We start from the raw sequence: 22,972 nt of genomic DNA, 5'->3' as shown, positions 1-22,972 counted from the left end.
AGTCCGGTCCGGGGACAAGAAACGGATGGCCGTGGATTATAGCCAGACCATAAACCGATTCACGCAGCTTGATGCGTACCCCTTCCTCGCATCGCGGAAATGGTAAATCGGATCGCCCAATACCGAGTCTTTTCCACGGTCGACCACAAATTTGCCTATCACCAGCTCCTCATCCGACCGAAAGACCGCCTCTATACTGCCTTCGAAGCAGCCTTCCGGCTCTTCCACTTCCTCAGGGTCCCCTTTGGTGTCACAAATGGGGTCTCCGTCTTTCAAAGGGCGATGGACCAAATGGTGGACCAGTACGGTTTGCGGGCTACATACCCGTACTTGGACAATGTCACCATCTGCGGCCATGATCAGCAGGACCATGACGCTAACCTCAAAAAGTTCCTCCAGACCGCCCGAGCCCTTAACCTGACCTATAACGAGGGCAAATGCGTTTTCCACACCACCCGGCTGGCCATCCTCGGCTATGGCGTGGAAGACGGGGTCCTAGGTCCCGACCCCGACCGCATGCGCCCCCTTAAGGAACTCCCTCTCCCCCGCAGCCTCAAGGCCCTCAAACGGCGCTTGGGGCTTTTCTCCTATTACGCCCAGTGGGTCCCCAAGTATGCGGACAAAGCCCGCCCACTCCTAAAGACCACCACTTTTCCCCTCTCGGCTGAGGCTCAATTGGCCTTCAACCGCATCAAGGCCGACATCATCAAGGCCGCCATGCACGCGGTGGACGAAACCATCCCTTTCCAGAGAGAGAGCGATGCATCAGACATCGCCCTGGCTGCTACCCTCAATCAAGGAGGCAGACCAGTAGCGTTCTTCTCTCGAACCCTCACCGCCTCCGAGATTCGACACTCTGCAGTCGAAAAGGAGGCACAAGCCATTGTGGAGGCTGTGCGGTGCTGGAGACACTACCTCGCCGGTAGGAGGTTTACCCTCGTCACCGACCAACGGTCGGTCGCCTATATGTTCGATAACATGCAACGGGGCAAAATAAAAAACGATAAAATTTTGAGGCGGAGGATCGAACTCTCCACCTACTCGTACGATATCAAGTATCGTCCAGGGGAGCTCAACGAGCCCCCAGATGCCCTGTCCCGCGGCACATGCGCCAACGCGCAGGAGGACCGCCTGCAAGCCATCCACAATGACCTCTGCCACCCGGGGGTTACCCGGCTCGTCCATTTCATTAAGTCCCGCAACCTACCTTACTCAACCAAGGAGGTCAAGGCCATGGTCAGGGCCTGCCAGGTCTGTGCGGAGTGCAAACCGCACTTCTATCGGCCAGACAAGGTTCGGCTCGTGAAGGCCTCGGGCCCCTTTGAGCGACTGAGCGTGGACTTCAAGGGGCCCCTCCCGTCCACCAACCGTTATGCCTATTTCCTCACCGTGATCGATGAGTTCTCCCGTTTCCCATTCGCCATTCACTGCACCGACATGACCTCAGCCACGGTGATTAAGGCACTGCACAGCATCTTCACCCTGTTCGGTTTCCCTGCTTATATCCACAGCGACCGGGGTACATCGTTCATGAGCGATGAACTGCGTCAGTATCTGCTCAGCAAAGGCATCGCCTCGAGCAGAACGACCAGCTATAACCCACGGGGAAACGGGCAGGTGGAGAGGGAGAATGCGACCGTGTGGAAGGCTGTCCTTCTGGCCCTGCGGTCGAGAAATCTCCCAACCACCCGCTGGCAGGAGGTCCTACCCGATGCCCTACACTCCATTAGGTCACTCCTCTGCACGGCCACAAATGAGACCCCTCATGAGCGATTGTTTCTCTTCCCCAGGAAGTCTACCTCCGGGGTCTCGCTTCCACCTTGGCTGACGGCTCCGGGACCTGTTCTTCTCCGGAGGCACGCGAGGAGCCATAAAACGGACCCCCTAGTTGAAAAGGTCCGACTGCTCCACGCCAACCCCAGTTACGCCTACGTGGAGTACTCCGACGGCAGGCAAGATACGGTTTCCCTCCGGGATCTGGCGCGCTGGATCCTCCACCACAGACGCCCCTTCCCGCGCCGCTCCCCTGCAGGACCCGTCACCCCCTACAACACCCCCTTCTGGTATCACCCGTTGGTGAGCTCCGACCGTGCGGCCCACCCCCACCCTTTACACACCCCGCCGGCGCCGGCTCCGCTACCCCCGGCCCTGCCTAGTTCCTCTGCCCCGACCCGGACCGAAGCTCCGACCGCTGTGCTCCCGGATGTGCCCTCAACCGGGACGTCCGTGCCCGCCGCACCATCGCCCGAACTGAGGAGATCGAGGAGGATGATCCGGCCGCCGAGACGGATGGACCTATGATGGCACTTCATCCCCGCCGGACTCCTTTTTAAACAGGGGGCGAATGTGATGAACGGTTACTGCCTTATCATCATGTAAGGTGATGTCCCCTTTAAGACCAGGCTTGGAACCCTGGGGACTCCGCCTCTGGCTCCGCCCATCTGGGAGCCATACATAAAGGCCTGCCTCATGGTCTGTATAGCAGTCAGCTCTCGTCCAAATCTGTAGCATAGTTATTAGCTTAATAAAGCCTTCTTTACAGTTTAATCTCTAAGCATCATTATTGAGGGTACCTCAGGGAGACTAGGAGTTTCTTGGGCACATTGACATTGGGGGTGACAAGGTTTCGGAGGTGCTGGCAGGCTTAAAAGTGGACAAATCTTCAGGTCCGAATGAATTGTGTCCCAGGATGCTGTGGGGTGCGAGGGAGGAGATTGCAGGGGATCTGACCCCAAATCTTTAATTCCTGCCTGGCCACCGGGGAGGTGCCAGAGAACTGGAGAACAACTAATGTGGTCCCAGGGTAACTTGATAAGGTGGATTCAAATTGGCTGAGCTGTAGGAGACAAGAACGGTGATGACAGACGTCTGCTTTAGTGACTGGAAGTCAGTGTCCAGTGTCGGACCACAGGGATCTGTGCTGGGCCCCCTATTATTCATCATTTATATAAACAACATAGATGACTATGTGTGTGTGGGGGGGGGGGGGGGGGGGGGGTGATCAGTAAGTTTGCGGATGACACAAAGATTGGCCGGGTGGTTAACAGTGAGGCTGAGAGTCCCGGGCTACAGGAAGATACAGACGGGATGGTCAAATGGGCAGAAAAGTGGCAGATGGAATTTAACCCAGAAAAGTGTGAGCTGATACATTTTGGAAGGAGCAGTTTAACAAGGAAATATTCAATGAGCGGCCTGACACTGGGACGTTCCGAGGAACAGAGGGAGCTTGGCGTGTTTGTCCATAAATCTCTGAAGGCAGAAGGGCAGGTTAATAGGGAGGTGAAAAAGGCTCATGGGACACTTGCCTTTATCAATCGAGGCATGGATTACAAAAGCAGGGAGGTCCTGTTGGAGTTGTATAGAACTTTGGTGAGGCCACAGCGGGAGTACTGTGTGCAATTCTGGTCGCCACATTACAGGAAGGATGTGATTGCACTGGAGGGGGTGCAGAAGAGATTCACCAGGATGGTGCCTGGGATGGAACATTTAAGTTATAAAGAGAGATTGGATAGGCTCGGGTTATTTTCTCTGGAGCAGAGACGACTGAGGGGCGACCTGATCGAGGTGTACAAGATTATGAGGGGCATGGATAGGGAGCAGCTGTTCCCCTTAGTTCAAGGGGCAGTTATGAGGGGGACACAAGTTCAAGGTTAGGGGCAGGAGGCTTAGGGGGAGATGGAGTTCAAACCTTTTCTACCCAGAGGGTGGTGATGGTCTGGAATGCACTGCCTGGGAGGGTGTAGAGGCGGGTGACCTGACATCCTTTAAGAAGTACCTGGGTGAGTACTTGAAACGTCTTAACATTCAAGGCTGTGGGCCATGTGCTGGCAAATGGGATTAGATGGGCAGGTCAGGGTCTTTCATGTGGCGGTGGACCAAAGGGCCTCTTCTGCACTGCATTATACTGTGATTCTGAGGTGGCTGTGGGAGTCGGTAGGCTTTGTAATGAATGTTGGTGGTCAGTCTATCACCACAGAAGCTGCCAGACCTGCGTTCTTCCAGCATTTTCTGTTTCAGATTCCACACATGTGTTTGCTTTTTTTTAGTGTTTATTGAGGTTGTTTGAATATCCAGGGTCTTTACAGTTAGAGGGATGGGCCGTGGGTTAGTTGCAGTTAAAGGGAATGTGTTACTGAAGCTGATTAAAAGCCTCCATTAGTTACAAGTTACAGTTCGCTGCTACCTTTAAGACTAAATATCCCAAGGTGTATCAACGAGGAGTGAAATGAAGAGCTGGGTTATTGATAAAAGCAAATTACTGTGGATGCTGGAATCTAAAACAAAAACAGAAAATACTGGACAATCTCAGTAGGTCTGACAGCCTCTGGGGAGAGAGAAGGGAGCAAACGTTTCCAGTCTGGACGATTCTGTCAAAGCTGGGTTATTGAGTTCAGGGAGCTGAGGTTAACTTTACTCACAGAGGGTTTAAAGTTAGTCAGCGTGAACTCAGACAGTAGCAGAGACAGGCTAGAGGAAGGGAGTGCGGGGAGGTCATTCCCACATTGAGCCAGTTTACCTGCATGCAGTCTAATTAATGCTGACCTCAAAATAATTGGGAGTAAGGTCACAACATCCCACTGGTTCCATCACTTGTGTCCGCTGCAGGGGTTTAGGGAGGGAATTCCAGAACTTGATGTCAAGACATTTGCCGCCATTGGCGAAGGAAGGAGGGGCAAGCAGCCAGGCAGCGTAGAGCTCCCAGCTCTAGCTGCCGACACGTCCCGGAGCATTGCCGGGTCCGTGGCGGCGCGAGGGGGTTCATGGCGGACTCAGCCCACGGACCTGGACCGCAAAAATAGTACCCCCTTCGGCTGCTCGCGCGCAACGGGCCCCCCTCACTCTCCACAGTGCACCCAGCCCTGAATGAAACCCCCCCTGCCTGCGGATCGGCCCTCCCCGGACTGTGCCGGCCCTGGAATGAGTCTGCAGCCGCCACACGGAGTTCACGACGGGTGAGACCACAGTGCCCCACGCCGTTGGGAACTTGGCTGGTTGGGGACGGCGCATCGGCGGGGGGGGGGGGGGCCTCAGGCAATGTCCTGAGGCTGTGGGTAAGGCGGAGCATCGCGAAAGCGGCCCCCCAATTTGGGTGTCATCAGGGATTCTCCGCTCCCCTCGCCGAATGCGATTCCAGCGTCGGGGATTGGAGAATCCAGCCCAGGGTCTCAGAACGGTGTCACTGTAATTACACCCTCTTTCCAATGGTGACACAGCAGCACCTCCACTGGTGAAATATTGTAATTACAGTGTGATGTTTACATAGGCAGTCTCCATTGGAAATAATGGATTATGGACAGACTTCAGGTTCATAATTTTATTCTGTCAATAGAAAAGATCATTGAATCTAAGTAGAAAAATTCAGTAGCCTTTACCTGAAGTTAAGTGAATGACATATCCATTTCCGATATAGATAGCCCAGTGTTGGTAGGCACCTCGGAATATTTCAATCAAATCTCCAGGTCTGGGTTGAGAAGATGACTGGAAAGAAGACGGGGTTTACACTAGAAATCAACGTGACCATTTGAAAGTGAAGTTCCTGCAGTTACGGTCCAGAATAACAACTGCTCTGACAAATTGCATTTATTTAGAACCTTTAACGGAAGCGAAAGTAATTTGGCATGTCTGCATCGACTCTCACAAACTTCTTCAGATGTGCGATAGAGAGCATCCTATTCGGCTGCATCACAGCCTGGTATGGCAACTGCTCGGCTCAAGATCGCAAGAAACTGCAGAGTGTGGTGAACTCAGCCCAACGCATCACACAAGCTTGCCACCCCCACATTGATTCTGTCTCCACCTCCCGCTGCCTCAGGAAGGCAGACAGCAGTATCAGAGACACCTCCCAACCAGGCATTGTCTTCTTCCAGACCCTTCCATCAGGCAGAAGGTACAGAAGTCTGAAGACCCGCACATCCAGACATAGGAACAGCTTCTTCCCCACAGCTACAAGACTCCTCAACAACTCTCCCTCGGACTGATCTGTTATCAGGAAAACCCAAAAGCTTTCTATAGGTATGTCAGGAATATGCGAATGACTAGGGTAAGAGTAGGGCCAGTCAAGGACAGGGATGGGAAGTTGTGTGTGGAGTCTGAAGAGATAGGCGAGATACTAAATGAATATTTTTCATCAGTATTCACTCAGGAAAAAGAGAATGTTGTGGAGGAGAATGCTGAGACCCAGGCTATTAGAATAGATGGCATTGAGGTAAGTAGGGAAGAGGTGTTGGCAATTCTGGACAGGCTGAAAATAGATAAGTCTCCGGGACCTGATGGGATTTATCCTAGGATTCTCTGGGAAGCCAGGGAAGAGATTGCTGAGCCTTTGGCTTTGATTTTTATGTCATCATTGGCTACAGGAATAGTGCCAGAGGACTGGAGGATAGCAAATGTGGTCCCTTTGTTCAAGAAGGGGAGCAGAGACAACCCCGGCAACTATAGACCGGTGAGCCTCACGTCTGTTGTGGGTAAAGTCTTGGAGGGGATTATTTATTATTTTTTTAAAAATATATTTTATTAGAGTTTTCAAACACAATTTTTTCCCTTACAAATGAAAAAAAATAAAAATAAAGGTAACATGATAACTGCAACACAACATTGTGTAACTAACATGGTAAACTAACCAAATAACACAAAGTAATACTCCCCCCCCCCCCGGTCCCCTCTCCCCCTCCAAAATTCCCTCACCAGTTTCGTGAACGCTCTTACCTGCATATATCTAAAGAAATTTCCCCGGGGCAGCTCATACTTTTCCTCAAGCGCTCCCTAGCTCGCAAACGTCCCGTCTATAAATAAATCTCCCACTCTCCTGATTCCGACCCGGTGCTAGTTCTGGAATCCTCCGTCCAGCCTCCCTGGGGCAAACCTATGGTTGTTCCTGATCGGGGACCACACCGAGGCTCCCAGCACACCCCTCTGTCGCCTCCATTGCCCCCAGATACTTAATGTTGCCGCCACCACTGGGTTCATGGTAAATTATTTTGGGGAGAGCGGTAGTGGCGCCGTCACCAGCGCTTTTAAACTCGTCCCTTTGCAGGATTTCATCTCCAACCTTTTCCACGCCGCTCCCTCTCCCTCTATCATCCATTTACGAATCATCGCCACGTTGGCGGCCCAGTAGTAGTCGCCCAAATTCGGCAACGCCAGTCCCCCTCTGTCTCTCCTACGTTGTAGGAACCCCCTCCTTACCCTCGGGGCCTTCCCTGCCCACACGAAGCTCGTGATGCTCCTATCTATTTTTTTAAAGAAGGCCTTAGTGATCAGTATAGGGAGACATTGGAACACAAATAGGAACCTCGGGAGGACCATCATCTTAATTGCCTGCACTCTGCCCGCCAGTGACAGCGGCTGCATGTCCCACCTTTTGAAATCCTCTTCCATTTGTTCCACCAGTCGTGTCAGATTGAGTCTGTGTAAGGTTCCCCAGCTCCTGGCTATCTGAATCCCCAGGTGTCGGAAGTTTCTTTCCACTCTCCTTAGTGGGAGGCCATCTATACCTCTACTCTGGTCCCCAGGGTGTATCACAAATAGCTCACTCTTTCCCATGTTAAGCCTATATCCCGAGAAATCTCCAAACTCCCTCAATATCTGCATGACCTCTGTCATCCCCCCACTGGGTCCGTCACATACAACAGTAGGTCATCCGCGTAGAGTGACACTCGGTGTTCCTCTCCCCCTCTAATCACCCCTCTCCATTTTCTGGAGTCTCTCAGCGCTATGGCCAGTGGTTCAATTGCCAACGTGGACAGTAATGGGGACAACGGGCATCCCTGTCTTGTTCCCCTGTGTAGTCGAAAATACTCCGACCTTTGCCGACCTGTGACCACACTTGCCGTTGGGGCCCCATAGAGGAGTTTAACCCAGCTGACAAACCTGTCCCCGAACCCGAACCTCCTCAGCAACTCCCATAGATACTCCCACTCCACCCTATCAAATGCCTTCTCTGCGTCCATTGCCGCCACTATCTCTGCCTCCCCCTCTGCTGGGGGCATCATTATCACCCCTAATAGCCGTCGCACGTTGACATTTAGTTGTCTCCCCTTTACGAACCCTGTCTGGTCTTCGTGCACCACCCCCGGGACACAATCCTCTATCCTCGTTGCCAGCACCTTTGCTAGCAACTTGGCGTCCACATTTAGCAGTGAGATAGGCCTATAGGACCCGCACTGCAGCGGATCTTTATCCCGCTTCAAGATTAGCGATACCGTCGCCTCCGACATTGTCGGGGGTAGGGTCCCCCCTTCTCTGGCCTCGTTAAAGGTCCTTACCAGCAGCGGGGCCAACAAGTCCACATATTTTCTATAGAATTCCACCGGGAACCCATCTGGTCCCTGGGCCTTCCCTGCCTGCATGTTCCCCAGCCCCTTGGTAACCTCGTCCACCCCAATCGGCGCCCCCAGGCCTTCCACCCCCTGCTCCTCCACCCTCGGAAACCTTAATTGGTCCAAAAACTGCCGCATCTCCTCTTTTCCCTCCGGGGGTTGGGACCTATATAGTCTCTCGTAAAAGGTCTTAAACACCTCGTTTATCTTCCCTGCTCTCCGCACCGTAGCTCCCATTTCATCCCTAATTCCCCCTATCTCCCTCGCCGCTGTCCTCTTTCGCAGCTGATGGGCCAACAGGCGACTCGCCTTTTCCCCATATTCATATCTCATCCCCTGTGCCTTCCTCCACTATGCCTCCGCCCTCCTTGTGGTCAACAGGTCGAACTCCGTCTGGAGTCGTCGCCTCTCCCTGTATAGTCCTTCATCCGGGGCCTCCGCGTATTCTTTATCTACCCTCAAGATCTCCCCCAGTAGTCTTTCCCTTTCCTTGGCCTCTATTTTCCCCTTGTGGGCCCTGATGGAGATCAGCTCTCCTCTGACCACCGCCTTTAGTGCTTCCCATACTACTCCCACTCGGACCTCCCCGTTGTCATTGGCCTCCAGGTACCTTTCGATACATCCCCGCACCCTTCCGCAGACTCCCTCATCCGCCAGTAATCCCACATCCAGTCGCCAGAGTGAACGCTGCTCCCTCTCCTCTCCTAGTTCCAGGTCCACCCAGTGTGGGGCATGATCCGAAACAGCTATGGCTGAGTACTCAGTTCCTTCCACCCTCGAGATCAGTGACCTTCCCAAAACAAAGAAATCTATCCGGGAGTACACCTTGTGAACATGGGAGAAGAAAATCTCTTTGGCCATCGGCCTAACAAATCGCCACGGATCCACTCCCCCCATTTGGTCCATAAACCCCCTAAGCACCTTGGCCGCTGCCGGCCTTCTTCCGGTCCTAGATCTAGATCTATCTAACCCTGGATCCAGCACGGTGTTGAAGTCCCCCCCCATTATCAGGTTTCCTACTTCCAGGTCCGGGATACGTCCCAACATCTGCTTCATAAATCCCGCATCATCCCAATTCGGGGCATATACGTTAACCAACACGACCTCCATTCCTTCCAGTCTGCCACTCACCATCACATATCTGCCTCCGCTGTCTGCTACAATGTTCCTAGCTTCGAATGACACCCGTTTCCCCACCAGTATGGCCACCCCTCTGTTCTTTGCATCCAACCCTGAGTGGAACACCTGTCCCACCCATCCTTTCCTTAACCTAACTTGGTCCGCCACCTTCAGGTGCGTCTCCTGAAGCATGGCCACGTCTGCCCTCAATCCTTTCAAGTGCGCGAACACTCGGGCCCTTTTAATCGGCCCATTTAGGCCTCTCACGTTCCACGTGATCAGCCGAACTGGGGGGCTGCCTGCCCCCCCTCCCCTGTCGACTAGCCATCACCCTCTCTAGGCCAGTCCCACGTCCCGGTTCCGCGCACCCACCCGTTCCCCAGGCGGCGCATTCCCGCCCCGACCACCTTTTCTTTTACCAGTTCCTCTTCGATCTCTGCAGCAGCAACCCAGTTATCCTCCCCCCCCCCCCCCCCCCCCCCCGCTAGATCCCCATCTAGCATGATTACTCCCCCCATATTGCTTCCGAAAGTCAGCTGACTTCAACTGACCCCGGCTTCTCCCGCTCTCTCCTTGACCCCCCTGTGTGGGGAACTCCCATCTACCTTGCACCTATCTTCCCGCCATCATCTTTCTGGCGCGGGAACAAGAACAATAAGCCCCGTGTTCTCTAGAGCCGTCCTGCCCCCCGTGGCGCAGCTCCCTCTGCCGCCCCACTCCCATTCCCCATCCCCCGCCTATGTCTCTTCTTCCCCCCCCCCCCCACCGGCGCCCACATTTCTTAGTGTCCCCCCCCCCCCTCCCCAATTTACATCTCTATATACATCAGCATTGTCGTTTCCCCTCCAACATCAGTCACTCAGTTCTGATCCAGTTTCTAGTTTTTAATGAAGTTCCATGCTTCTTCCGCCGTTTTGAAGTAGTGATGCCTCTCCTGGTGCGTGACCCACAGTCGCGCCGGCTGTAACATCCCAAACTTCACCTTCTTGTGTAGCACCTCCTTGGCTCGATTAAAACTCGCCCTCCTTCTCGCCACCTCCGCACTCCAATCCTGGTACACCCATACCACCGCATTCTCCCATCTACTACTTCGTACCTTTTTGGCCCATCTCAGAACCACCTCTCTGTCATTGAAGCGATGGAATCGCACGATCGTCGCCCTAGGTGGTTCACCCGCCTTTGGTCTCCTCGCAGGGACCTGATGGGCCCCTTCCACTTCCAAGGGGCCCGAGGGGGCCTCAGCTCCCATTAGCGAGCGTAGCATCGTGCTCACATAAGCCCCGCCGTCCGCTCCTTCCACTCCCTCGGGGAGACCCAGGATCCGAAGGTTCTTTCTCCGTGATCTGTTTTCTAGGACTTCAATCCTTTCAATGCACTTTTTGTGGAGCGCCTCGTGCGTCTGCGTTTTGACCGCCAGGCCCAGGATCTCGTCCTCGTTGTCCGTCACCTTCTGCTCCATCACGCGGAGCTCCATCTCCTGGGTCTTTTGTGCCTCGTTAAGCCCCTCAATTGCTTGTAGCATCGGGGCCAGCACCTCCTTCTTAAGCAGCTCCACACACCGTCTCAAAAATTCGTCTTGGTCCGGCCCCCATGTAGCCTGGGCTCTCTCCGCCGCCATCTTGCTCCTTTTTCCTTCTGCCCCTGTCCTCGAGGATTCTTCGCGATCTGGCCGCGAAGATATTTTTCTTTTTCGTTGGGGGGGACTCCCTGCTGTCTCACCCCACACCGGGTTTCGTCCCGAAAAAATTCCCCGTTGGGGCTCTTAAAAGAGCCCGAAGGTCCGTTCGAGCTGGAGCCGCCGAAACGTGCGGCTTAGCTGGTCATCGCCGCAGCCGGAAGTCCTTGGAGGGGATTATAAGAGACAAGATTTATAATCATCTAGATGTGAATAATACGATCAGGGATGAGTCAGCATGGCTTTGTGAAGGGTAGGTCATGCCTCACAAACCTTATCGAGTTCTTTGAGAAGGTGACTGAACAGGTAGACGAGGGTAGAGCAGTTGATGTGGTGTATATGGATTTCAGTAAAGCGTTTGATAAGGTTCCCCACGGTAGGCTATTGCAGAAAATACGGAGGCTGGGGATTGAGGGTGATTTAGAGATGTGGATCAGAAATTGGCTAGCTGAAAGAAGACAGAGGGTGGTGGTTGATGGGAAATGTTCAGAATGGAGTTCAGTTACAAGTGGCGTACCACAAGGATCTGTTCTGGGGCCGTTGCTGTTTGTCATTTTTATAAATGACCTAGAGGAGGGCGCAGAAGGGTGGGTGAGTAAATTTGCAGACGACACTAAAGTCGGTGGTGTTGTCGACAGTGCGGAAGGATGTAACAGGTTACAGAGGGACATAGATAAGCTGCAGAGCTGGGCTGAGAGGTGGCAAATGGAGATTAATGTAGAGAAGTGTGAGGTGATTCACTTTGGAAGGAATAACAGGAATGCGGAATATTTGGCTAATGGTAAAATTCTTGGAGGTGTGGATGAGCAGAGGGATCTAGGTATCCATGTACATAGATCCCTGAAAGTTGCCACCCAGGTTGATAGGGTTGTGAAGAAGGCCTATGGAGTGTTGGCCTTTATTGGTAGAGGGATTGAGTTCCGGAGTCATGAGGTCATGTTGCAGCTGTACAAAACTCTGGTACGGCTGCATTTGGAGTATTGCGTACAGTTCTGGTCACCTCATTATAGGAAGGACGTGGAAGCTTTGGAACGGGTGCGGAGGAGATTTACCAGGATGTTGCCTGGTATGGAGGGAAAATCTTATGAGGAAAGGCTGATGGACTTGAGGTTGTTTTCATTAGAGAGAAGAAGGTTAAGAGGAGACTTAATAGAGGCATACAAAATGATCAGGGGGTTAGATAGGGTGGACAGTGAGAGCCTTCTCCCGTGGATGGAAATGGCTAGCACGAGGGGACATAGCCTTAAACTGAAGGGTAATAGATATAGGACAGAGGTCAGAGGTAGGTTCTTTACGCAAAGAGAGGTGAGGCCGTGGAATGCCCTACCTGCAACAGTAGTGAACTCGCCAACATTGAGGGCATTTAAAAGTTTATTGGATAAGCATATGGATGATAATGGCATAGTGTAGGTTAGATGGCTTTTGTTTTTTGACTTCCCATGTCGGTGCAACATCGTGGGCCGAAGGGCCTGTACTGCGCTGTATCGTTCTATGTCTATGTTCTATGTTATCTGCAAGAACTCTGTTCACAACGCCCTCCTCTGTTGTACCCTGTTGATTTATTCTTTATTCTTTTTGTCTCCTATGTATATACTGTGTACGTTCCCTTGGCTGCAGAAAAATACTTTTCACTGTACTTCACATGAACATGTGACAATCGATCAAATCAATCAATCAATTGAACATCCCAAAGTTCTTCACAGTCACATTTTTAAAGACGATGTGACTCCAAATCAAATAAATAAACATAAGGGGCGCGATTCTCCGCTCCCGCGCCAGTTGGGAGAACGCCTGGGTCGCCAAATTTTCCCGCCACGCCGTTCTGACGCCCTCCCGCGATTCACGGAAGCGGCCAGATCAGCACAATCGCGTTTTGCACGGCGCGGTCCAGTGAATCGCCCGAGACAGCCAAAATGGCGATTCACCGGTACCCCCACGATTCTCAGTGCCGGATGGGCCGAGCGGCCTGCCCAAAACGGCGGGTTCCCCCCGGCGCCGTCCACACCTGGTCGCTGCCGGCGGGAACAGAGCGGGAACGCTGGGGGGGGGGGCTGCCTCTGGGGGGAGGAGGGAGGATCCTGCACGGTGGGGGGGGGGGGCCTCAAATGGGGTATGGCCCGCGATCGGTGCCCACCGATCGTCGGGCCGGCCTCTCTGAAGGAGGACCTCCTTTCTTCCGCAGCCCCGCAAGATCCGTCTGACATCTTCTTGCGGGGCGGACTCGGAGAGAACGGCAACCACGCACGCACGGGTTGGCGCCGGCCAACCCGCGCATACGCCGGTGACGGAAGTTATGTGGCGCCGGCCGCGTCATGTATGTGGCGCCGCATTTACGCGGCGCCAAGGCCTGGCGCGCGTAAATGGCGCGGCGCCGCTCCTAGCCCATTATCGGGCCCTGAATCGGTCGGGATAGGAGCCGTTTCGCGCCGTCGTGAACCTCAACGGCGTTCATGACGGCGCGAACACTGTCTCCATTTCGGAGAATCCCGCCCAAGGACTTGTGACCCTCAAGGTTGGTGAAAGAGAGAATGGAGAGAGAGAGAGAGATGTGGAGAGGGTTAGAGAGGAGATACCTTTGTTCTGGATTCCCGCACTGTCATGATATGCACATAATGAGATACAGACAGGCAGTGACAGACACCCAGTGCAGCCAATCAACACACTGGACAGAACACAACCAATCACCAAGCAGAACACTGGAAGGTGGTCTCCTACTATAAAACACACGAGGCATCAACACTCTGCCTCTTTCCACTGGTAGTGACAGTCAGGGTGTATATATCAGTCTGCACCTTCTACACATGGCTCAGAGCTAGTCTGGTCTAGTTAGTTATAGTAAGCACGCTTAGATTAGTAGAGTGTCAAACCCACAGCGAACTGTGTGCACTGCTTAACAAGTTCAATAAAGCGTATTGAACTAACATCACAGTTTGGAGTCTACTTTCAAGTACAACTGCATCCAGTTGCAGCCCGTGTTACCCCAGGGTGATTAACACGACACGCACCAGAGGAGATAGTTTGTCTCTATCGACCCTACTGAATCCTTTAATCATCTGAAACCTCTTGATTAGGGCTGATTGGTCCTCTACTCTTTAGGGTTTTGAAGAATGAGAGTTGATCTGATTGAAACGTGAGATCCTGACCGGGCTGACAGGGATGATCATAAGAAATAGGGGTGGGGTAGGCCATTCGGCCCATCGAGTCTGCTCCACTTCCCACCATTCAATAAGATCATGTCTGATCTGAATGTGCCCTTAACTCCACTTTCCTGCCTGTCCCCGTACCCCTCAACTCTCTTGTTGATCAGAAACCCATCTAACTCATCTGTGAATATGTTCAATGTCCCACAGTCCCGACTCTTCTCTGGGAGAGAATTCCACAGACTAACCACTTTCCGGGCGAGATCTTCCGGAAACATTTCCAAGTGGTGTAGCGAGCTGCAATTGCCAAGAGTTTCCGGGCGCTCGGTCCAGCGAAACTGGCAACGGAATCCAACATTAATTAGTTCACTTAAGGTGTCCTCACAGGTTTGACGCTGCCACCTTAACAGTAACTTCATTGCAGTGTTAATGTAAGCCGACTTGTGACATTAATAAAGATTATTATTGAATAAGGTTTGGTGGGGTTACGGGGATAGGGTGGGCTTAAGTTGGTGCTCTTTCCAGAGGCCGGTGCAGACTCGATGGGACGGATGGCCTCCTTCTGCACTGTAAATTCTATGATAGCACGAGTGAGTAGACACCAATGAAGTTTTCTTTCTTTCTCTTTTAGTTTTTTAGTTTTATTACAATAATTATTATTGTTGTGGTTGTTATCTTTATTAAATATTCAATCGAATTGGCATTGTCACTCATTCCTGTTACAGCTGCAAACCTCAGCGAGACTCCACAAGGGACTCTTCAGTCCCTGTAAGATCCATGACCAGGAAATCCTGGAATAAATAAAATAGATCCACAAGTCTTGGAAAACCCAGGGTGGCACGGTGACGCAGTGGTTAGCACTGCTGCCTCACAGGTGGCGAGGACCCGGGTTCAATCCTGGCCCCGGGTCACTATCCTTGTGGAGTTTGCACATTCTCCCCGTGTCTGCGTGGGTTTCAATCCCACAACCCAAAAAGGTGTGCAGGGTAGGTGGATTGGCCACGCTAAATTGCCCCTTAATTGGAAAAAAATGAATTGGTTACTTTAAATTTATTTCTTAAAACGTCTTGGAAAACCTGAATCGAACCCAAGGCAGGAAATTAAATTGCAATGTGAGTTCCAATTTACTCCGTATATTTCCGATTTGATAAATGAATGGGCTCTGGGATATTGGATTAATGAGAACATTTATAGAGTTAAACAGCCGGGTCCAGTTATCAACAACAGGAAGCCTGTTAGACACAATCCAGAGCTGAGGTTAAACATGTTAAAACTGGGAAAGATCAAAAATGTAAAAGACAAACTTACTTCTCCCATTATCGATCAGTGACTGCAAACTGGAATCGAGAATTAGACAATTGTAACCTGTCTCTCTGTGATGGAGTTTCAAATCACTTGCAGACTGGAATTGGGAAACAATGTAAGTTCCTGGAGACTGTTACTGCTTGTTCCCCGCACTGACCCCTGACAGCCTTTATATATGTAGTATAAATGGAGCAATAATCAGTTAATGACACGTTTGCACCTTATCTCACTTTCCATATTACTCACGTACAAAGGTTGTTGTGATACAGGTTTTGCCCAAATACCCTGCCAGTTGCAGGTTCCCACCTGTGAACATTCCTCATCTGCTGCTGGGAAAGGTTCCTGTAACTCAATATTGGATGACCTGCGGCCCAGGGGTCACATGCGACCCATCTGGGTTCTGCGTGCGGCCCACGAGACATGTGTTGATCCTTGCCCGTGTGCAGGGTTCCCACATTCCGCTGATTTCTGTCCACATAACCGTCAGTCATTTTCCGACGGGAATGACTGAAGTGATAGGAGAGGTCATGTGAAGTCAGGTGCGACTGATTGCTCCCAACGTTGACTGTGACGGCCGTGCCCTCCCTCTATGTCCAAATATAAATATTTATCTTGTTTTTACTGTTGACAGTCACATTAATATATGAATGATTAAGCATTTTCTATAACTCGTTATGAAATATTCACCGTGTATTAAATGTGTTTAATCTTATTCATGGGGTCATGGTTAGTGAACAAGCCCGATGTCAATCTTGGGGTCACTGAGATGAAGGAGGGCCTCTCATGCGGCCCCCTCACCAGCTCGGTTGCCCATCACTGTTGCAACCGAACATATCCCTCATCAGCAGGATCGTCATTCTTCTTCTCATTCCCGGTTCCCACCTCTCAACATTCTTGACTTCCTGCTGGATCCTCTTGTCTGATAACAACAACTTCATCGTACAGACGTGACGAGAAAGAAATGATTGCATTTATATAGCACCTTTCACAACCTCACAAAATCTCAGTCCATTATGGACATTGACGTACTTCTCACTGAAACATAGTCATTATTGTAATAACCCAGCAGCCAATTTGTGCACAGTCAGATCCAATACATGCGCATGAATAGATCTTGTTCCCTCTGTGTCATTGACATAACGATAAATATTGACCAAGACGAAGGAGAGATCTTCTCTACTCTTCATCCAGTGGTGGCTGTGGGATCTTTACCTTCACTTCAGAGGGCTATTAGAAGATTCAGTGTGATATTTAATGCAAAAGGCCCCAACAATTCGGTGCCCCATCAACACTAACCTTTCAATAGCTTGGCACTCCCTCAATACTGACCTTCCAACAGTGCGCCACTCCCTCAATACAGACCTTCCAACAGTGCGCCACTCCCCTCAGTACAGACCTTCCAACAGTGCGGCACTCCCTCAGTACTGACCCTCTGATAGTGCGGTGCTCCCTCAATACTGACCCTATGACAGTGCGGCACTCCCTCAGTACTGACCCTCTGACAGTGCGGCGCTCCCTCAGTACTGACCCACCCACAGTGCGGTGCTTCCTCAGTAGTGACCCTCCCACAGTGCGGTGCTCCTTCAGTACTGACCCTCCCACAATGCGGTGCTCCCTCAGTACTGACCCTCCCACAGTGCAGCGCTCCCTCAGTACTGATCCTCCCATAGCACAGCACTCCCTCAGTACTGACCCTCTGACAGTGCAGCGCTCCCTCAGTACTGACCCTCTGACAGTGCAGCACTCCCTCAGTACTGACCCTCTGACAGTGCGGCGCTCCCACAGTACTGACCCTCCGACAGTGCAGCGCTCCCTCAGTACTGAACCTCCCACAGTGCAGGGCTCCCTCAGTACTGACCCTCCAACAGTGCAGGGCTCCCTCAGTACTGACCCTATCACAGTGCAGCGCTCCCTCAGTACTGACCCACCCACAGTGCGGCACTCCCTCAGTACTGACCCTCTGACAGCGCAGCACTCCCTCAGTACTGTCCCTCTGACAGTGCGGCACTCCCTCAGTACTGACCCTCTGACAGTGCAGCACTCCCTCAGTACTGTCCCTCTGACAGTGCAGCGCTCCCTCAGTACTGACCCTCTGACAGTGCAGCACTCCCTCAGTACTGTCCCTCTGACAGTGCGGCACTCCCTCAGTACTGACCCTCTGACAGTGCAGCACTCCCTCAGTACTGTCCCTCTGACAGTGCAGCGCTCCCTCAGTACTGACCCTCTGACAGTGCGGCACTCCCTCAGTACTGACCCTCTGACAGTGCAGCACTCCCTCAGTACTGTCCCTCTGACAGTGCAGCGCTCCCTCAGTACTGACACTCTGACAGTGCGGCACTCCCTCAGTACTGACCCTCTGACAGTGCAGCACTCCCTCAGTACTGTCCCTCTGACAGTGCAGCGCTCCCTCAGTACTGACACTCTGACAGTGCAGCGCTCCCTCAGTACTGACACTCTGACAGTGCAGCACTCCCTCAGTACTGACCCTCTGACAGTGCAGCGCTCCCTCAGTACTGACCCTCTGACAGTGCGGCGCTCCCTCAGTACTGACCCTCTGACAGTGCGGCGCTCCCTCAGTACTGACCTTCCGACAGTGCAGCGCTCCCTCAGTACTGACCCTCCCACAGTGCAGGGCTCCCTCAGTACTGACCCTCCCACAGTGCAGGGCTCCGTCAGTACTGACCCACCCACAGTGCAGGGCTCCCTCAGTACTGACCCTATCACACTGCAGCGCTCCCTCAGTTCTGACCCACCCACAGTGCGGTGGTTCCTCAGTAGTGACCCTCCCACAGTGCAGCGCTCCCTCAGTACTGACCCTCCCACAGAGCGGCACTCCCTCAGCACTGACCCTCTGACAGTGAGACACTCCCTCAGTAGTGACCCTCTGACAGTGAGACACTCCCTCAGCACTGACCCTCTGACAGTGCCGCACTCCCTCAGTACTGACCCGCTGACAGTGCGGCGCTCCCTCAGTACTGACCCTCTGACAGTGCGGCACTCCCTCAGTACTGACCCTCTGACAGTGCGGCTCTCCCTCAGTACTGACCCTCTGACAGTGAGGCACTCCCTCAGTACTGACCCTCCCACAGAGCGGCACTCCCTCAGTACTGACCCTCTGACAGTGAGACACTCCCTCAGTACTGACCCTCTGACAGTGCGGCACTCCCTCAGTACTGACCCTCTGACAGTGCGGCTCTCCCTCAGTACTGACCCTCTGACGATGCGGCACTCCCTCAGTACTGACCCTCTGACAGTGAGACACTCCCTTAGTACTGACCCTCTAACAGTGCGGCGCTCCCTCAGTACTGACCCTCTGACAGTGCAGCGCTCCCTCAGTACTGGCCCTCCCACAGCGCAACACTCCCTCAGTACTGTCCCTCTGACAGTGCGGCACTCCCTCAGTACTGACCCTCTGACAGTGCAGCACTCCCTCAGTACTGTCCCTCTGATGGTGCAGCGCTCCCTCAGTACTGACCCTCTGACAGTGCGGCACTCCCTCAGTACTGACCCTCTGACAGTGCGGCGCTCCCTCAGTACTGACCCTCTGACAGTGCGGCGCTCCCTCAGTACTGACCCTCCCACAGTGCAGTGCTCCCTCAGTACTGACCCACCCACAGTGCGGTGCTTCCTCAGTAGTGACCCTCCCACAGTGCAGTGCTCCCTCAGTACTGACCCTCCCACAGTGCGGTGCTCCCTCAGTACTGACCCTCCCACAGTGCAGCGCTCCCTCAGTACTGACCCTCCCTCAGTGCAGCACTCCCTCTGTACTGACCCTCTGACAGTGTGGCGCTCGCTCAGTACTGACCCTCTGACAGTGCGGCACTCCCTCAGTACTGACCCTCTGATAGTGCGGCACTCCCTCAGCACTGACCCTCTGACCGTGCGGCACTCCCTCAGTACTGTCCCTCTGACAGTGCGGCACTCCCTCAGTACTGACCCTCTGACAGTGCGGCACTCCCTCAGTACTGACCCTCTGATAGTGCGGCACTCCCTCAGTACTGACCCTCTGACAGTGCAGCGCTCCCTCAGTACTGACCTTCTGACAGTGCAGCGCTCCCTCAGTACTGACCCTCTGACAGTGCGGCGCTCCCTCAGTACTGACCCTCTGACAGTGCGGCACTCCCTCAGTACTGACCCTCTGACAGTGCAGCACTCCCTCAGTACTGACCCTCTGACAGTGCAGCGCTCCCTCAGTACTGACCCTCTGACAGTGCGGCGCTCCCTCAGCACTGACATTTAATTAGATTTAACATTGATCATATCATCATTAGTTCTAAAGTGGCGGATTGTAATCTGACATTGACAGGTCAGTAAATCAGCAACGGGTGTCCAGTTCAGGTACGGAGTAGACACATTACAATGGGAGGGAAAGTATGGGCTTCGAAAAGTAGAGTTCCCGGGATGAATATAAATATAGAAACTAAAATGGATCAGTCTAGTTTTCAGCTCTTCATTCACAGTCACATTTCTGGACCCAATGAACAGCTCAATCACATCCTCACCCGCTTCTCCGATACCCCCTGGTCCCTGTTAAAAACCCTCTCATCCTGGTCACACTTCCCCGGAATGACCCTGATCTGACTTAAGATGAAAGGATGCAGACTGAAACCAATATGGTGGACAGCTGGTTGAGCTGTTTCTCAGCAGGTCTGCCTGGACCACATTAATCATCATCGGGTCCTGCTCTCCTCTGCTGAAAGGGCTGACTATTCCATGATCATCCTGATTTGCAATGGTAACTCCCCTGGCTTCACATCACAGCACTCTGTCCTCCAGTCCCCTCTCCCCTGATTCCAGAACACACATGAGGAGCTCCTGGATTCTCTGTGTCACTTACACACAAGGAGATTTCAGTTACAAATCTGAATGATGAGCCGGAGGGCAGGTGGGTCTGTGAGTGGTAGGGTAACCCCCCCCCCCCCCAGGGTAGGGTGAACCCTTGCCGGCGGGGGGGGGTGGATGGGAGGGTGAGCTTCCTGGGGAAAGGTGCTGTTACGACACCCTGGGCTAGTGCACAGTCAATTCCAGCTCCACAGGCCCTCGAGTCCCCACCCAAGTGAATTAACCAATAATTTATAGATTTTCCTGATATGCTTGACCCTTGACTGTTCCATTAACTTACAGGCACCAGATTTGTAAGTAAAACATTTTTTTAAACTTTATTTATAACAAGAGAAGGGATAAACATGTAATGGTAAATAATTGAACAACGGTCTGCTAATCTAATTGTTCCCCTAACCCCGTCCCACCCTCCACCCAGATGTACACAAGACAGACACACGGTGGGGGTAGGGAAGGATCAAAATCACATTTTTATACTGGGAATGAGAGATGACAATCTTCGCTGCTGAGGTTGTGGTCTTGGTAGGTGCCAATCCTCTCAGAATGCGAGGTGTTGAAAAACCATCGGATGGTCTGGATCTTTTCATATCTGCCTTTGATTAAACCTCCTGGGCTTCACAAACTCTTCTGGAGCTTCACCTTCACTTGTACAGGTCTCCGCCAGATTGATTCTCAGTCTCACTGAGATGATATTAGAATTCTCTACCTGAGAAGAGGGGCAGGCGTTTGAGAAACTGGAGAAGGTGGCTATTGGTGCGGATGCCAGAGCGAGCCCTTCAGGACTGGCAGCTCCGATCACGTCAGGCTCTTGTAAAGCAGGCAGAGTGCTTGCTGCCCCCTAGCTGCTGATCCAGGACCCAGAACAACCTTTCTATGGTTCTATGGGTTGCTGTGTGATTTACAGATAAGAGGTAATATTTAGGGCCTGAAGGAAAGTTGACATTTCCCACCTTACCACAGTTAACTACACACAGTAGAGATAATTGGATTAAATTCTATAACTTAATCCATGATTTCAGGGAGCTTTGATTTTGATACAGATAAAAGCAAATTACAATGGATACTGGGAATGTGTACACCCTCAGTAGCCCAGCTGAGAGACAGAAACAGAGTTAACATCTCCGGACGGTGTCTCTTGTCAGTCAAGAGATACATCATGGTGCAGAACTTCAGCAGAAGGCGGATCCATAATGTTACCAATCTGCCTGTGGGTTCATTCACAATGTTATCACGTCTGTAGTGGGTAAAGTCTTGGAGGGGATTATAAGAGACAAGATTTATAATCATCTAGATAGGAATAATATGATCAGGGATAGTCAGCATGGCTTTGTGAAGGGTAGGTCATGCCTCACAAACCTTATTGAGTTCTTTGAGAAGGTGACTGAACAGGTAGATGAGGGTAGAGCAGTTGATGTGGTGTATATGGATTTCAGCAAAGCGTTTGATAAGGTTCCCCACGGTAGGCTATTGCAGAAAATACGGAGGCTGGGGATTGAGGGTGATTTAGAGATGTGGATCAGAAATTGGCTAGCTGAAAGAAGACAGAGGGTGGTGGTTGATGGGAAATGTTCAGAATGGAGTACAGTCACAAGTGGAGTACCACAAGGATCTGTTCTGGGGCCGTTGCTGTTTGTCATTTTTATCAATGACCTAGAGGAAGGCGCAGAAGGGTGGGTGAGTAAATTTGCAGACGATACTCAAGTCGGTGGTGTTGTCGATAGTGTGGAAGGATGTAGCAGGTTACAGAGGGATATAGATAAGCTGCAGAGCTGGGCTGAGAGGTGGCAAATGGAGTTTAATGTAGAGAAGTGTGAGGTGATTCACTTTGGAAGGAATAACAGGAATGCGGAATATTTGGCTAATGGTAAAGTTCTTGAAAGTGTGGATGAGCAGAGGGATCTCGGTGTCCATGTACATAGATCCCTGAAAGTTGCCACCCAGGTTGATAGGGTTGTGAAGAAGGCCTATGGAGTGTTGGCCTTTATTGGTAGAGGGATTGAGTTCCGGAGTCGGGAGGTCATGTTGCAGCTGTACAGAACTCTGGTACGGCCGCATTTGGAGTATTGCGTACAGTTCTGGTCACCGCATTATAGGAAGGACGTGGAGGCTTTGGAGCGGGTGCAGAGGAGATTTACCAGGATGTTGCCTGGTATGGAGGGAAAATCTTATGAGGAAAGGCTGATGGACTCGAGGTTGTTTTCGTTGGAGCGAAGAAGGTTAAGAGGAGATTTAATAGAGGCATACAAAATGATTAGGGGGCTGGATAGGGTGGACAGTGAGAGCCTTCTCCCGCGGATGGAAATGGCTGGCACGAGGGGACATAACTTTAAACTGAGGGGTAATAGATATAGGACAGAAGTCAGAGGTAGGTTCTTTACGCAAAGAGTAGTGAGGCCGTGGAATGCCCTACCTGCTACAGTAGTGAACTCGCCAACATTGAGGGCATTTAAAAGTTTATTGGATAAACATATGGATGATAATGGCATAGTGTAGGTTAGATGGCTTTTGTTTCGGTGCAACATCGTGGGCCGAAGGGCCTGTACTGCGCTGTATTCTATGTTCTATGTCTCCCT

General features: G+C 52.1%; 1 protein-coding gene across 2 annotated transcripts in view; it reads right to left on the bottom strand.

Annotated features, from left to right (window-relative positions):
• LOC140399848 (phospholipase A and acyltransferase 3-like) overlaps nucleotides 1-22,972 on the bottom strand; it is a 55,006-nt gene that overhangs the window by 11,834 nt on the left and 20,200 nt on the right. Inside the window, exons 1-2 of one of the 2 annotated variants that reach the window (XM_072489310.1) lie at nucleotides 15,561-15,727; nucleotides 5,373-5,478 (exon numbers count right to left, since the gene is read on the bottom strand). In XM_072489310.1, the coding sequence (XP_072345411.1) occupies nucleotides 5,373-5,478; nucleotides 15,561-15,569 (115 nt within the window). In that variant the 5' untranslated portion in view covers nucleotides 15,570-15,727. Of the gene's footprint in view, nucleotides 1-5,372; nucleotides 5,479-15,560; nucleotides 15,728-22,972 lie in introns of those variants that run through there. The other variant, XM_072489309.1, reaches the window with a different exon arrangement.

Source organism: Scyliorhinus torazame, chromosome 24 (assembly GCF_047496885.1).
Source record: "Scyliorhinus torazame isolate Kashiwa2021f chromosome 24, sScyTor2.1, whole genome shotgun sequence".
Classification (NCBI taxonomy): Eukaryota; Metazoa; Chordata; class Chondrichthyes; order Carcharhiniformes; family Scyliorhinidae; genus Scyliorhinus; species Scyliorhinus torazame.
The sequence above is the reverse complement of the archived record's forward strand: the minus strand, read 5'-3'. Positions and strand labels throughout refer to the sequence as shown.